The sequence below is a fragment of the Ovis aries genome, chromosome 24, assembly GCF_016772045.2.
Source record: "Ovis aries strain OAR_USU_Benz2616 breed Rambouillet chromosome 24, ARS-UI_Ramb_v3.0, whole genome shotgun sequence".
In the NCBI taxonomy this organism is placed as follows: Eukaryota; Metazoa; Chordata; class Mammalia; order Artiodactyla; family Bovidae; genus Ovis; species Ovis aries.
The window spans coordinates 30,361,435-30,377,477 of NC_056077.1; the positions used below are offsets into that span (position 1 = coordinate 30,361,435).

The window sequence follows — 16,043 nt, forward strand, 5'->3', positions numbered from 1 at the left end:
TGTCTTAAAGGGACCCACGACCATCCTCTTCCCTTGTCAAAACAAGCAATAAACAATTGCACATTTTCCCATACGAGCCCTGTATGCTATGAACTGCTATGTACCTTCTTTTATTGGGCTTTTAGCATTATGGACAACAAATTTATACAAACTTTCAGTCCATCAAAATATACGATGAAATATAAAACTGTAATACTCCATTATGCAATAAAAAAAAGATAAAATTCAATATGACAATAATTCTGGGAGTAACAGCAATCACATAAGCATGCACACCTCCAGGGAACGCTAAACATAATGTACTATTTAAAATTGCAGTTGGTTCGAATTCTAAAATAATCGGGGAGCTCAAAATAACTGCACTTTGGAATGTGTCTGACTAACCAGCTAGCAAAAACGCTAGCCAAGGCCACTGGAGAATGTGGACATGGTTTCAAATATCACTTCGTGAAGGCCCAACCCTGTTCAAGCTAGCCAGTATCTTCCATGTAACACAGAAGGTGACCAGGAAGGGAAGCATACATTCTGCATTTAGCAATTACGATGCAAACATCACGTTCTACAGAGGAGAGGAAGAGATCAAAGAGTTTATATAATTTATACCTTTCAAAGAATACATCTTTGCAAAAACCCGGTATTAGAAATTCCCTTAAATTTAATTATTTCCAACAATACTGCAACCAATGAAAACTGCCCAGAAACCTATTGGTAGTGATTTAAGATAAGTTTCCCCTTAATGTACTGCAATATCATTAGCCTCTCTCAGTCTCTACTGCAGTTTGGAAGAAATTAATGGAATAGCATGTATTTAAATTTTGCCCTCTTGCTCGTTTATTAACTTCACAGAAAGCCCACAGCAGAGTAAGGCTTGGTTTATGACCACAATCCTGTGAATACTAAACATGTACTGATTATTAGAGTCTGCAATACAAACCAGCTATTTATCGTTCTCCAACTGCTGGGTAGTTGATAACTAACAATAAAGTTAAGGCATCTTGAGAATGATTATTCTCCATGATCACTTCCTACATTAAATGAAAGTCACAGAGATGTAGTCATTTCTTAGGCAAATCAATTTAAATAAGGATTCAATGTGCTCTTTTACAATAAACTGTTTTGGGATACATCATGAAAGCACAGATTCTGTCTCAAGCAAAAATACAAATTATGAACTGGAACTCCAGAATGGTAAGGGGTGACCATTGTTCTTTCTGCTTTCGTTCAAGGCAAAGACAGCAGAACAAATAGGAAAATAAAAGCTACCGCTCAGATTTAAGGGTTCTTACCTTTGTTTACAATAACAGTATTGAAGAGTTTTTCAGAGCTGGCATCTGAGGCCTGCAACACAAGAAGTGGGGGAAAAGTGTTATCACTGTCATGAATACTGTCGTCACTATCATCATTATTATTTTAAATCAATTTACTCCATTTTTGAAAAGCCTGAAAAGGAAAGTAGTAATTTCCCCCAATCCTCCATAAGGTGGTGCTGGTTGACTGCATGAGGCAGACCTGCAGTGCAGCTATTGCTAAGGGGGAAAAAAATCTGATTTAAAAAATGTGTCCTTATTAGACATATTATCTGTGCAAAACATATTTCTATGAGATGATACACAAAGCAATTCAGCTCATTCACATAATGATTTTGCAATTTCACTGACAGATCATTATTTTGGAAACGGCACTTTTTTCCACATTTGCAGACATGCCTGTTTTTCAATTTTCTCTCAGAAACCAGAAATGCCTATTATTTAACACTAAGCCTCTCCTCACTAAAAAGTGTTGTCCAGCACTCTCTGAAATTCGTTTTTAAAGATTTATCTGATGACCCCGAGGTCCTTGTCCCCTGTGGTAACCAGGACGACCTTGGTGCTAAAATGAAACCCAGCCAACCTGCCCAATACGCCGACACTATATACACTGTCAGCATTATTTCCTTTCCATTTTCTAGAAATCGTGTCTGCTAATTATTACAGTGGCTCCAGGAAAGTGAAATAAGCCTGTTTAAACAGCAATAGTAAAGCCAGTTTAAATTAGACACTAATGTTCTGGAAAATCAACATAAAGTCGGTTTGGAGGAAAATGCTATGATGTATCAGAAGCACTGTACTTCTACAATTCGAAAAATTAAAAAAAAAAAAACTTAAAAATTAAGCAGCTCCATCATGGGATAATTAGATAATGTATCTACATTTAAAGTTATAATGGTTATATTTATGCTATTTTTGCTACCCAATCCTTGTAAGAAATCACTGATTTTCACACTTTACACACACAGATGCATGTTTTGACAAAGCAAAGCATAGAATGGTTAAAAAATCTAGAGAAAATATAAGAGAAGGGGAGAATCTGAAATACAATATATTCAGACTCTGGAGCTGGCTTTTGGGGACAAAGAAGATACTCAATGTAGTCTTTTTGTGCTATGTTGACAAAGATGAGACATTCCTGTGTGATCCTTATGTCTGAAGCGAACAAGTTCTAGTTCTCAATGTAAGTGATACAGAAAGACATAAAATATTGTTACTATGACTATTTCCCCCTTTATTTTAATTCTAATCTTCCTACTGTAAGGGTGGTTCTGAAGATTAATAGATCAAGAAAAAATGAATGTATGTGGAAAACAAGTGCTGAATTACATACACTTATACCTAAGCAGTTTAAAATAAATCCTAGACAGATGCTTCCTTTTATTTTGCATGAATAAAACATATGCCAAGGGCCTTCCTGCCATTTTAAATTAAATAAAATTGCATATCATAGTAGCTTTTCATAAAAATAAACTGCCAAAAAAGTGTTGCATGGAGGGGGAAACAAGCTATGCATGAAACAAATCACGAATACTGAGGTATAGAAGCAAAAATCACAGAAACAGTGTTTTCCTTATTGTAACATTTAGTGAGATTTCTAGGAAAACGAGTTTCCCAGCTAAAAACTTGGAGCAAAGAGCATTTCACCATTACTTGATGAAAAAGTGTCTCTTCAAATTAGAATGGCTATGTTAAATTCATGGCTTACACTACAGCTGATATTTTTAAAAGAAAAAAAGGGGAGAGGCTGTTAATTAAGTCAGTTTGCCAAAATGCAATATCCCTTGCAGATTTGAGGACTACCTATTAAAATGAGTCTCACTGGGCCAAAGCACCACAGAAACAAAGTATTGTATCATCAACGTAAAAAGCACCCGGCAAGGAGAGAAGGCTCCTAATCCAGCTTGTATTTGCATTTGGTGTGTGTGCTAGAAAAGGGAGCGATCAAGCAGGACAGAAGCTGGAGGTGAAGAGGCCCTTTGGCTGGCTTGCACACCCTCCTTGGGGGTGGCTACCCTCGCACCACCTCCACACCATACTCTCAAGTAGCCAGTTCAGTGATCCTTATGTCTGAAGTGAACTTAGAGGATGTGCTTATTATGATGCCATCCAGTAAGTTATTAAGGAAATGAGTCTGACAGGATATTCCCCACGACTTAGGAGTAATGTTCTCTAATAAAAGCTTCTCCAGCCCTTTAATTTTCTGATACATGTCACAAAGCCCTTTTGTAATTGGGGAGGGGTGGGGGTGGGTGTCTCAGAAAGGCCTCCGTGGAAAAACACCCCAAAGAAACTGACTGTAACAGGACTTCAGCTAATCAGAAAAATGATCTGGAGCCCTTTTCTCCCATCCAGGTGGTTACAACTATGGCCGACCACAGTCCTGAAAAGTCAGAAAAGAGCTTCTCCGCCAAAGTCTTATGTAGGAACTACAAGGAAATGCTTTGCTTTTTTCTCCATGAACTTTCAAATTTGACTTGCGCTCTAAAACATTTCTGCAAATTTGTGGTTTCTGGGATCTTAATCTTAGTTTTCTTTTTCATTGTTTTTAAGGGAAAAGTCTCCAGTTCTTTATATTACCTGGACCTTTTTCATGGTTTTTTTTTTTTTTTTTTAATCAGGGACGACTAATGGAAACCTGGTGAGCCAAGAGTTAGCTGGCGAGCACAGCTTTTGCGTGTCTCCTCTCTTAACGCGGGGGCATCTTTACATACTAAAGATCTTTAGATTTCGCTCGCCATTTCGCTTCATCCCCCTCACTCGGTTTTGGTGAGCCACGGCGTTGTAGCCGCTACATCTAAAAATGATAGAAAAAAAAAACCAACAAAGCTCTCTTTTGGCCGCTTTTTATTTGGGGGAGGGGGATGGAAATAGATTAAGAAAAAAACACACTGAAAAATGACTCGATGCTGTACCTGATGTTTAAAGAAAAGTTAAACTAGTGAAACAGATTGAAGAAGAGAACACAGAGGATGAGGAAAAGAATAAGCCTTCTGAGTAGACAGGGGTGGGACGCGGCCACTCAGGTTCGAGGTCCACCAAATTCCCTTCGGCCTCGGATCTCGGGGTCGGGCCCCAGCACCCACAACACCCACAACCGCACGATGAGGGGATCTCCAACAAGAAAAGAGAAACATCCTCGAAAACTTAAGCGCGAGTTCTTTGCCCAATTGCGGTGATCCCGAGCCCACATCTCCTTTCGCTTACCTTGGCACCGCGTGCGGGCCAGGATCCCGAGCTCGGCGCAGGGAAGCGCTACCCGGGGAACCGGCTGCGAGCGCAGCGCCTAGGTCTCCAGCCAGAGCGGGCGCTGGCCCGGCCCCAGCCAGAGGCAGGCGGAGCCCCTCGGGGCGGGTGGCGCCGGGGCGGCTCGGGTCCCCGGGCACCACGGCGCAGCTCCGGCCGCCCGAGACCGGAGGGCCAGGGGTGGAAAGTACAAAGGCGGGCGCCCGGGCCGCGGAGGGAGGGCAGGCGGGCAGCCGGGCAGGAGGGAGGAGGGGTGGGTGGCGGCGGGGGGCTCTGGTGAGCCAGACGCGAGGAGCCCGCCCGCCCCTGCCACCCCTGCCCGGCCGCCGCCAACAAAAGACCCCCGACTCCCTTCCGACCGCGGGCACCGAGCGAGGCAGCAGCGCGCCTCCAGGGCTGCATTACCTGGTCGCCAAGGGTTAAGCGATCTTGTCAGCCCCAAGTTCATGGTTTGGTTCCAAAGCAAGGCTCGCGGTGGGGGGATCGTGAGAGACCAGGGGGGAAATCAGCCAAACACGAAGAGAAAACGCCCAACTCCGACCGGGCTCGGTCCGCGCGGGTCTCGGCTTCTTTCTCGGCGAAAGTCTGGAAGCGGGTGCACGCCAACCAAATCCCAAAGAGCGGCGGCTCCGGGGCGGCCGAGCGCCCGCGACGCGCGCACATCCAGCGCGGCCGAGGCCAGGCGGGCGGCCGGCGGGCGGCCGGGAGGGAGCGCCCGGCCCGCGTTCGCCCAGCTGCCTCCTGGCTGCTACTGAGGCGCGCGGGGCCGGCGGGGCCTCGAGGGGCGTCCCGGGCGAGGCGGAGAGGAGCGGCCTGAGCCGCGGCCTCAGCGCGCGGAGCTAAGAGCGAGGCGGCGGCGGCGGCGACAGGACAAAGGAGACCATGTGCGGAGGGGAGGAGGGAGAGGGAGGAGGAGTGCGCGCGGCGGCGGCGGCGGCGGCTTCTCCCCGGCGGCCGCCTCGGGCTTCCCGACTGCCGCTCCCGCCTGTCTAGCCGCCCCGTGGGCCAACCGGTCCCGGTCCCGCCGCCGCCACCGCCGTCGCGGCGCTGGAGGAAACGCTCCGGGAGTCCTTATTCGGGGTCGATCTCTCCGGCGCGCGGCGCGGGAGGCGCTGCAGCGTTCGGGGCGCCGGGCGGACTGCGCGGGGCCCGCGGCGACTCCCGGCCGGAGCTCGCGGGCAGACAGGCGGGAAGCGCCAGGGGCTGGCTCGGCTCCGGCCCGCGCTCCGCTCGCGGGCGCCTGCCTTTCCCGCCCGCTCGCCGCTCAAGTGAACTCCATCGGCGGCCACCGCCGGCGCCGCGGGCTCCCTGGCTGGACGGGTGGCGGGTGGGGGCGGCGGCACGGGGCCCTGGCTCCGGACTTCGCTCCCCGACTGCGCCAAGCGCGCCTGCTCCAGACGCTCGCAGCTCTCGGAGCGGGACTTCCTCGGCGCGCGGAGCCCGAGCCGCCGGTGCCACCGCCCCTCCTCCGTCCCGCCCCGCGCGCCCCGCCCCTCGCCGCCCCTCCTCTCGGCCCGGCGCCGGGTCGGCCCCGCGGGGGCGCAGTCCCCGGGTGCGACATCGACAGCTGTCGCTGCTCCCCCCGCGGCTCGGGCCCGAGGTCCCCACGGCCGCCTTCCCGGCGGGCGGGCGCGGCGGGAACTGCAACGCCCCGCGCCCTCCCCGCAGTTGTCGCTTCCAATACTGCGCGCGGCTGGGGAAAGCCACTAGGCCCGCGGCCCAGGCCGGTCACGTCGGTAAAGAGCAGGCTCTCTGGGCGGTTCCGAGGGCTCCATGAGAAAGTGATGTGGGTAAACCGCATGACACACAGTAGGTGCTCAAGAGTATTAAGTCCATTGTTGAAAATGAGGGGTGCGGGTGGTCAGAGTCTAGCATTAGTTAAAAAAAAAAAAAAAAAGGTCTTAATCCAATCTTATCTCCACCTGATCAAAGGCGGGGCTGCAGTTTGTTTGGTCTCAAAGGTAACAGTGCATGGCCTGGCGGTCCACAAATACCCACCCCACCGCGCACTTCAAACACACTGGCATTTATACCCTCCCCTCGACAAAAGCTTCCAGGTGGCTCAGTGGTAAAGAATCTGCCTGCCAATGCAGCAGATGCAGGTTCCATCCCTGTTTGGGAAGATCCCCCAGAGAAGGAGATGGCAACCCACTCCAGTATTCTTGCCTGAGAATCCCCATGGCCAGAGGAGCCTGGGGGGCTACGTCCACAGGGGGCAAAGAGTAGAACACTGCTGAACAAGTGAGAGCGACATCAACAAACGTGGAGAGGGTTTCTGCCAACAAATGCAGGGAAAGGACTGAAGCAGTGCCACAGCCTAGCTGTCAGCACTGTGTTCTCTAAGGTCTGCGGTGGGGAGAGGGGCTGAATGACTGCAATCTCGGGCCCTTGTGGATTCCCCTGAGCAACACACTCCAACCAAAGCACCTGTGTATCCAGTCTGGTGGGTCCCTGGGTAGGATTCTGGCCTTCTTTACTCACTGTCCCAATCACAGAGTCCCCAAAAAGAGTACCAGCCCCTACACAAGGGGTGAGGAGAGCCTCTGCAAACACCTGGAGTTTTCATTCCACCCCAGCTGCTTGGCAGGGCTCCCTCCTTGGTGCACAGGAAAATGGCTGAGATTTCCCCAGCACAAGGCAGAAAGGCAAGCAAGGCTGAGGCTGCCCCTGGGAGGAAGTTCCAGCGTGCATACCACGTGAGGAGTGGTGAGGGTGGGTGAGAGAGCAAGGGACGGGGCTGGGAGCGATGTACACATCACCCAAATGACACGGAGAGCGTCTCAAGCAGTCACGTCCATTTGAAGGAATGTTGAACTCCATCCCAACTTCACCTCTTTGAAGTTGAATACCCATCACTGTTTGATTTCATGGCACTCTTGAGAAACCTCTCAAGGGGAAAAAAGTGGGTACTTGCTGTATGGCATTCATTTTTTTTCCCCTTTAACTTCCAAATACAGTTAATTTTGGGAATAAGAGGCACTGTCTCTCTTGCTTCACAACACCCCTCAAACCCAAATGGCAGCACTATGTGGTGTTTTTTTTTTAACTTAATTTTTTTTCTTAAAAGATAGATCATAGAGATATTTCTCTACCCTGACTCCCAGAGTAATCAGAAGGGAAGATGTCTCCGAAGGTGTGAGTCTGGAGTTGACTATTTCAATTGCTATAAGATGCGTCAAAAACTAGCTGAAGCTCTCAAGTCAGAGGGTATTCATTCTGAAGCTGTGGGTACAATACCAAGATAGCTCAAAGGCAAACATTAGATTTTCAAGAAAAGACATTGAAATGTTGTGTTTTTTTTGGGGGGGGAGGGGAGCAACCAAAATGGGACTGTTTTCCTGTCTTGCTCGCTAATAAAATCAACATTATGGGGAAGAAAAGGCCTCAGCTCCTGCCTAGTCCCCTACAGGGTAAACTGAGGCACACAAACAGCACCGGGCAACTTTGCCGACCAACTCAAACCACCACTTAGCCCTGTAAAGTGCGGTCATCGGGCAAGCTGACACTTGCCACGCCCTGCAGTAGGTTGTCATCTCCGATTATCAGGGGTCAGACCTCGGAGGAAAGCCTGGGACTGATCTGCATGTGTCTCTGGGTCTTGATGATCTACTGCTGGGAGCTGAGCCTCTAGAGAACCCACAGACTGGACCTCTGCACCACTGCATCCATATTAACCCCGCTGGTACCCCGTGCCCTGCCGCAGCCCCTACCCTGCCACCTTGTCTCGTTCTCAGCCTCTCAAACTAGACCCAGGAATGGGCCCATTCTGATTGGGATCCAAGTTGCTCTATCCCCCTCTTCTCTAGCAGGGAGGAAAGCAATGTCAAACCTGGAAGGGAGTGGCTAGAGGAACAGCATCAGAAGTAGAAAGAAGGAAGCAAGGAAAAAAAAAAAAAGTCATCCACACACTGGGTGATGGATCTGGTCAGAGATCTGACTTGCAAGATTTATTATGTTTTTCCCTTAGCTTCCCTTTATTGGAATTTTAATCTACAGATTACAAAGCCAAAGGCTGGCAGCTACCCTGTCTGTTATATTTAGAAGGTTTAAGGCACTGAGCACTAATGACTTCTTAATGTCACCTTCAACCTTTGAACCAGATTTAAGAAGGGCAAGGCTCACAAAGGGGAGGCCCTGACTAGAAGCAGCTAGTAAGATTATGGATTCAGTGGTCTTTCTGGGATTAGATTATTTCAGAAACAATGACTTTTTTTTTTTCTTGGTTACGCCACTTGGCTTGTAGGATCTTGGTTCCCCAAGGAGGGACTGAACCTGGGCTACAGCAGTGAAAGCCTGGAATCCTAACCACTAGGCCACCAGGGAACTCCCAACAAGTTTATTATACAACCAAAAATCTTAGGAAGCCACCTTCCTGGTGGCTGAGATGGCAAAGAATCTGCCTGCAATGTAGGGGACCTGGGTTCGATCCCTGGGTGGTAAAGATCCCCTGGAGAAGGGAATGGCTACCCACTCAGGTATTCTTGCCTGGAGAATTCCATGGACAGAGAAACCTGGAGGCCTACAGTCCATGGGGACGAAAAGGGTCAAACATGACTGGTTTAGAGCGACTAAACCACAACACACATACACAAATCTAAGGCAAGTCTATGATTAATCAGTAAAAAAAATTTTACAAGCCAAATTGAAATATGGAGACTTCCTCATGAATTCTCAAACTATATCTAAAGACAAACTAGGAAGTTCTTCTAAATCATCCTAAAATGGCAGTATTAATACTCAAAATATGAAATTTGATTCAACTTGTATCATAAACTACCAGACTGAGACTAAACATTTTTTGATAAGATATTTCTTATAAATTCTGGTTTTCTGTCAAGTACCTTATATAGAAAAAGTGCATTAATTTCGAGGTGTTCTCCCTCACAAATATAACTTCAGTCACTCCCTGAAAGAACACATGCTGGGTGATTCTTGGGGTGGTTTAAAGGAAGAGGAAGTCTTTACAAAAATTCCCTCCAGTTTTTCTATGTTAAATTATGTAGTTTGAAAAGACTGGGAAAGAGGAGTGATAACATATGAGTTTTGTCTCCCAACTAGCCTTGGAAAAGATGTCACTCCACCTGATTTACTTCTGAGTCTCCTAGAGGCTTGATCTTTTCAAATTCTAAAGTTTTTCAAGCATTAAAAATACAAGTTTCAACTTGTTCTTTGGGGAGAGGTTAAGAGCCAGCATCTGGCCTCCACCATGACCTTGTCATTCCTGAGCCAGGAGACCCTGGGCAAAGGTCTTCTCTCTCCCAGCTCAGTTTCCTCACCTGTAAAATGAGTTGACAATAGTATCCATGCTTTATAGAGCTGCTGTCAGTAACAGCCCCCAAGCCCGCAGTAAGCGGGATATATGTGTTTGCTACAGTAATTAAACATGACATTCTTGGGGCTTCCTTGGTGGTAAAGAATCCGCCTGCCAATGCAGGAGAAGTGGGATGGGTTTGATCTCTGATCCATATCCCACATGCCTTGGAGCAACTAAGTCCATTCCCCACAACTACTGAGCCTGTGCTCTAGAGCTCGGGAGCCTCAACCACTGAGCCCACGTGCCTGGAGCCCGGGCTCTGCAACAAGAGAAGCCGCCACAGTGAGAAGCCTGCACAGCACAACTACAAGGCAGCCCCTGCTCGCCGCAACTAGAGGAAACCTGCAGTCGAAAATAAATGAAAAACTTATTTTAAAAAATTAATACTCTCTACTTCAGAGACCAACAAAATCAGAGTATCTTCTGGTATGGCTGCAATATCTGCGGCCACGCCTTCTATGGAATTCCCTCAACAGGGATCACCACAGTCATGATAGAAAGAACCACGTGAACATCCTAAATGACACCAATCCCCAGCAGTGGTGACAGTGGCTTGCACCATATGTACTAGAGCAGAGAACCCCACCTTTACACAGGCTTTACTGTCAATCATTCCACTAGATAAGGCCCAAACCTGGCTACACATTATTGCATAGCCTGGGCCACATAATAAGGTGGGAGGGATGGGAATCATGTGGATCTTCCCGATGGATTATAAAGTCCTTGGGATCAAGCAAAATGTTTTCAGAGTTTGCAAGGCTCTAAGACGTGATCAACCTCCTAAGGGTAAGGGCATCAATTTCTTCAACTAGGAAACAGCAGGCATCCCAGTGATGTCATTTTGACGAGTTAAACTGACATTTCCAGTTTAAACAGGCTCACAAACACAACACTGGAAAGCACCCAAACTCCAAATAAATAAACAGGGCCAGTTTTGTCTCTAACCATACAAGCGGTTTCTTATTGGTGCTGAAATGTGTTTTTTGGTTCTCATTCCTTTTCTCGGTGCAGGAGAACCACTACCTCAATTTGGTTTTGAACTTGATCGTACAAGGGCTGTGTCTCTGCATCTTTGTTCAGGCCAGTCACGTAGAAGGGACAGACGTGTGTCTGGAGACAGGGGTTGAGGCTTTATTATCTGTCTGGGAGGGTTTAACGTGGACCTGTTCCCTGGGATCGGCCTTCTGTCTGAACCCACCTGGCTTCTTCTGGGTATAACTCAAGTCTTGGGATGTGTTCACATGCTGTGTGCCCCGCATGGTACTAGGAGGCCCACCTCAGAAGAGGCATGATGGGAGAGGATGGCTGGCTGGCCGAGGTTTTCCCATCCTATGGCTGAGGCTGCAGGTGCCTGACTAATCTCTGGGCACCCGTTGAAGTGGAGGGGGACTCAGGGCAGAAGACAGATGCTGAGAAGCCCAGAGGGACCTGCAGGTTGACTGCGGCGCCTGGGGCCTCCCTACCCACGGCTGGCGACCAACAGCCCTGGATAGAGAACTGAGTCAACAGGTTGCTTGTCACCAGGAAGCCGGGAACTCCCTGGGAGCAAGCTTGTCCTGCTTCCCACCTCTGCAAATTCCTGGCTTTTCAAGCGGTCCAGCCCAGACATGAAAACTCTTGCAGGGTCCCAGGAATGTCTCCCGTGCAGGCCAGTTCATTTTGCACCAGGGATCGTGCCCTCCGCCTCCAGCGATGCACAGCGAGTCAACCCTCTGTTTTCGCTCAGTTGTGTCCGACTTTGCGACCCCACGGGCTGCAGCATGCCAGGCTTCCCTGTCCTTCACCGTCTCCCGCAGTTTGCGCAGATTCGTGTCCATTGAGTTGGTGATGCCATCCAACCATTCCATCCTTTGTCGACCCCTTCTCATCCTGCCCCCAATCCCTCCCAACCCTGGGTGGCCTCAGACGCCTCTGCTCTGCGCCTCACACCCCCTCTGAACAGGCCATCTCTAAATGGCAGCCTCATTACTCATCACTCTGAGAGGAGACTGCAGTAGCTCATGCTCTTACTGCTGTAAAGCAAAAGTCTCTACCATTACATGCCTGTGTTGCTACAATTGATCACGGTGCTGCAACAAGAGAGAAGTAAATAAACAGAACTGGGTTAGTTTATGATGCATACGATTGAGACGCAGGGGGGAATAAATATTTTCCGAGTGTAGAAGTCAAGAAAAAGAATTTTACTTTCAAACTTCACAGTGTACTATAAACTACAAAGGGGAAAAACTATAAGAAACCATAAAATATCTCTTACCTAGCCACCAAATCTACATTAAAGTATTAATATTCAGAGGCTGACAGTCCCACAAAGAAAGGCAATGAAAAAACTAAAAAAACACCCATTCAATCTCTGCTGGTGTCCCTCAGGGCTTACCTTTTCACAGAAGGGCACAAGAGCAGGACAATGGGGGCCATGTCTGCCTTTGCCTGCCTCGTGCCCACCTGGGTTTTTCTCCCTTCTCCATCGGACCATTCAGCACTGAGGGGTGTTTGTGATCTACGGTCTAGAGGCCTGCATTTGCTATGGAGTTCATGTTCCCTGAGGCCAGTTAGTCACCCTGTGCTAGTTACATGCTCGAATCTCCAATACCCAGCTCCTCTCACTATATCCGCCCAGAAATGGGAGTGGGGTGGGGGAACCAGTGAAAATTAAAATGAGAAATGTACACAAAATGTCTGCACGAGCTAAGAGGATGGATGGAACAGAACGCGTGAATAAGTCAGTGAAGATGACATCGAGGGAAGTCAAGCGTTACGCTGCCAAGAAGATGCTTTTGGTGAGGCATGTTCTTTGGTTGTCTTTGCCTAAACTGTCCCAGATTCTGATTCTTAAGCAGGCTTACTGAATTTTATAGTTCGTGGTCCCTGGCCCGGGTGGTTAGGGGTGTGGGCTGGATGTTAGAAGGACGTTATGTTTCAATCCAGTCTCAATTAAGATAGCTGGTTCATCTTGAGTTTGTGAGTTAGATTTTCCTAAGCCTCACTTTCCTCCTCTGTAAAATGGGGCTAGTAACAGACTTCAACCCTTATAGTATGTTGTTGAAAATCTTAAATAATAAACTATGAGGCAACTTGTGCTTTTTATATACAAGGAAGACAGGTTAAGAAGGCCTGTAAACTGGATGCAGCCATTTCTGTTTGGGGGCAACCAAGAGGTAGCTGGTCTAGTGGTTAAAAAGCACAGCTTCTGAAGACAGAACTGCTGGGTTCAACTCCTGATTCCCCTTTCCACTCCTGCTTATTAGTTTTTTGATGGTGGACAGATGGCTCTACCTCTCTGTGCCTCAGTTTCTTCATCTATAAAATAGGGCAGTAACAGCACATACTAATATTACGGAAGCTGCTGTGGAAGGGGTGAACGAACCACTATGTGAAGGCATTTGGAGAAGTGCCCTGTCTTCACTGGCTACCAGCCATCGATGAGTAGATATTAGTTTGGGGAAGACTGGCTGACAGTGGCCTCTCTTAGTTTCAAAAATGGAGGTAGTCAAGCACCCACTCCTTTAGGGGGTGGGCTGTAGGCTGAGGGGAGGAGGACCGAGTTGGGGGAGACGGTCCCTCAGGACACAGGGCCGTCGGGGCCCCATGTGTGCATCAGGGGCTGGATGGGAGCGGGCCCAGCAGGAAAGGCAGTCCCTGTGGTCACCACTAGGGGCGCAGCTGTCTGTGGGTCGGCAGGTGCCCTTCGTGGCCCTGCTAGAAAAGGCTGCTCTGGAAAACGGGGGTTGCTAGGGAACCAACCATGGTTTCCAGTTCTCTCTGCGAGAGGCACGTGACCCACTTTGGACTGAGTGAGCTTCCCTGAACTTCTAACAGTTCCAGAGAGAGCAAAAGGCCCTGAAGCCACCTGAGGTGGTCAGCTGGACACCTGAGTGATTCCCAGGCATATCAGAATAGGAGCTCATGTGGCCTCCCCTGCCACGTGTGCCATTAAACACACGGCACATCATTAGAATCTCAGTTAGGTGTTGCACTGATGGGAAACTGTTTTTCTGTATCTGACTTGAGGACCTTCCTTTCTAGCTTCGGTTAGTCCCAGGAAAAGATTGTGGTTATACTAGGTCTGGGTCAGGCTCAAAATGTGATTCAAATCCTAATTTCAGGGCCTTGAAATGAAAGGGAGGAAACCAACCGAGGAGCTAGTGAACCTGAGACTAGGGAAAGACAGAGGCCATAAATTATATACCCTGATGCCACTTACTGCTCATAAAATTCAGTCTCTCAAAATATATGTTACAATATATTTTTCAAAAATGTATACACTTATTACATCATCTCCTCTGACATCAACCCTGTGAGGCCAACAGAGAAATGGCTCTTCTCCTCCATATTTCAGATGAGGCAGTTGACACGGAGAGGGTAAGTATGCCCTTTGGAAGTGGAGGAGTCTGGACGATAGCAAGGTTTCAGCAGGTATGTCCAGCCCCTTCTCCTCTGTATCAGTGTCCACCGACCACACTACTGGATGAATCTTGATTCTTTACTCCCTTGGCCAAACTTGGACTTCCACATACTCCCAATGCCGAAATGTCACTTCTAAACCTAACTCAAAATAAATTCTGGTATCTAAAACCTAGAGACATTTCAAGATCCAAGGTCATGGTAAAGGTATTTGAGCTGTGCGAATACTACTAAGATACATGAGTAGCTTACTTGCACAGGTTCTGTTGTTTGAACGAAGACTTGCAACCCATATTAAGGTAATTTGCGAAAGAAACACGAGAAATGGTGGCCAGTTGCATGGTGATCTTTCCCTACAGCCACCTCTCTTTTCCTGGAAACATGTTACCTGAAAGGATTAATACTCTCTAGGGTGCTGGAACTTCTTTTCCTCTGTCTATACTCAGGCACCTAGCAAAGCTCTTGCGCTTTCATTTTCGCTTCCTTGTGCAGTCTCCTGATGATGCAAATATTTACTTGCAGAAATTCTTGTTGGGTAAGAGCGGAACGTTTGCTTCTACTGTTTCAGTGAATCATACGGTTGCTGGGGTACTAGGTGGACAGCTACGATGTCAAAAAATCCCCTTGGTTTATCTTTCCTGAAGGCATTCTTATTGACCAATGTTTCTGACTTTTCCCCCTTGTTCTGGTCTTGGTTTTCCTCCCTGTTGCTTCCACACCAACAGGATGGAGCAGGAAACTCTAACACAGCCATTCCAGGCACCTCCAGCTCTGTGGCTTCATCAGTCAAATGGGTGTACTCTGCAAACGGTCAACTGCTATATAAACGCCAGCTGCTAAGATCATTCATGCCAGTTACGTTGGGTAAGGGTAAGCCTGCATGCCTGCAAAGACCTGCTAATGCCTCTTCGGTCCTATACAATCTCCACTTACAGACTTTTATTGAAAATTAATTAAACCAGCACTTCTGTTCAAAACTCCAGTTTCTCTGGAAGGTTTCCTTAGGGATATATATTCAAGACAATGTCTGACAGGTTTCTCGGCTCATCTCTGAACACTGTTATTCCTTCAGGGGCATAAATGTCCTTTGCGAGAATAAGCAGTAGCTTTGGAGAGCAAAGATTCAATCTCTTGAGGGCCAGGACTGTGCCCTTACCCACCCTACCATCATCATTCCTCTAAGCAGCTTGGTACTCTCATGCCTTACATGTAACAGGCGGTCAATAAACAGCGTCAGAACAACACATTAGTGAGTGAAATGACCATTTCCCTGCCAACTAAAACAGAAGAGAATGAAGACACTGTTTCAAAAAGAAACTAAAAGATAAACTCTCTCCCACAAACTGCTGCCAGTCTAGGATTTCATAGAACATAGAAATGGCATCCCACTCCAGTACTCTTGCCTGGAAAATCCCATGGATGGAGGAGCCTGGTGGGCTGCAGTCCAGTGGGTCACAAAGAGTCGGACATGACAGAGCGACTTCACTTTCACTTTTCACTTTCATGCATTGGAGAAGGAAATGGCAACCCACTTCCGTGTTCTTGCCTGGAGAATCCCAGGGACGGGGGAACCTAGTGGGCTGCGTCTCCGGGGTCGCACAGAGTTGGACACGACTGAAGTGACTTAGCAGCAGCAGCAGCAGAAACCCACCATCATAAGGTGAGCGACAGAGCCCATTTAACTTCTCTTGAAAACTGAATACTCTCTCCATTCATCCCACCCTCTCCTTCCCCTCTGTGTTCACAAGTCTGTCCCCTATGTCTGAGTCTCCACT

General features: G+C 48.1%; 1 protein-coding gene across 7 annotated transcripts in view; it reads right to left on the reverse strand.

Annotated features, from left to right (window-relative positions):
* AUTS2 (activator of transcription and developmental regulator AUTS2) overlaps positions 1–16,043 on the reverse strand; it is a 1,205,607-nt gene that overhangs the window by 96,114 nt on the left and 1,093,450 nt on the right. For all 7 annotated transcript variants that reach the window (XM_060406300.1, XM_060406299.1, XM_027961997.3 and 4 more), the window contains one exon: positions 1,287–1,338. In XM_060406300.1, the coding sequence (XP_060262283.1) occupies positions 1,287–1,338 (52 nt within the window). The remainder of the gene's footprint in view (positions 1–1,286; positions 1,339–16,043) is intronic.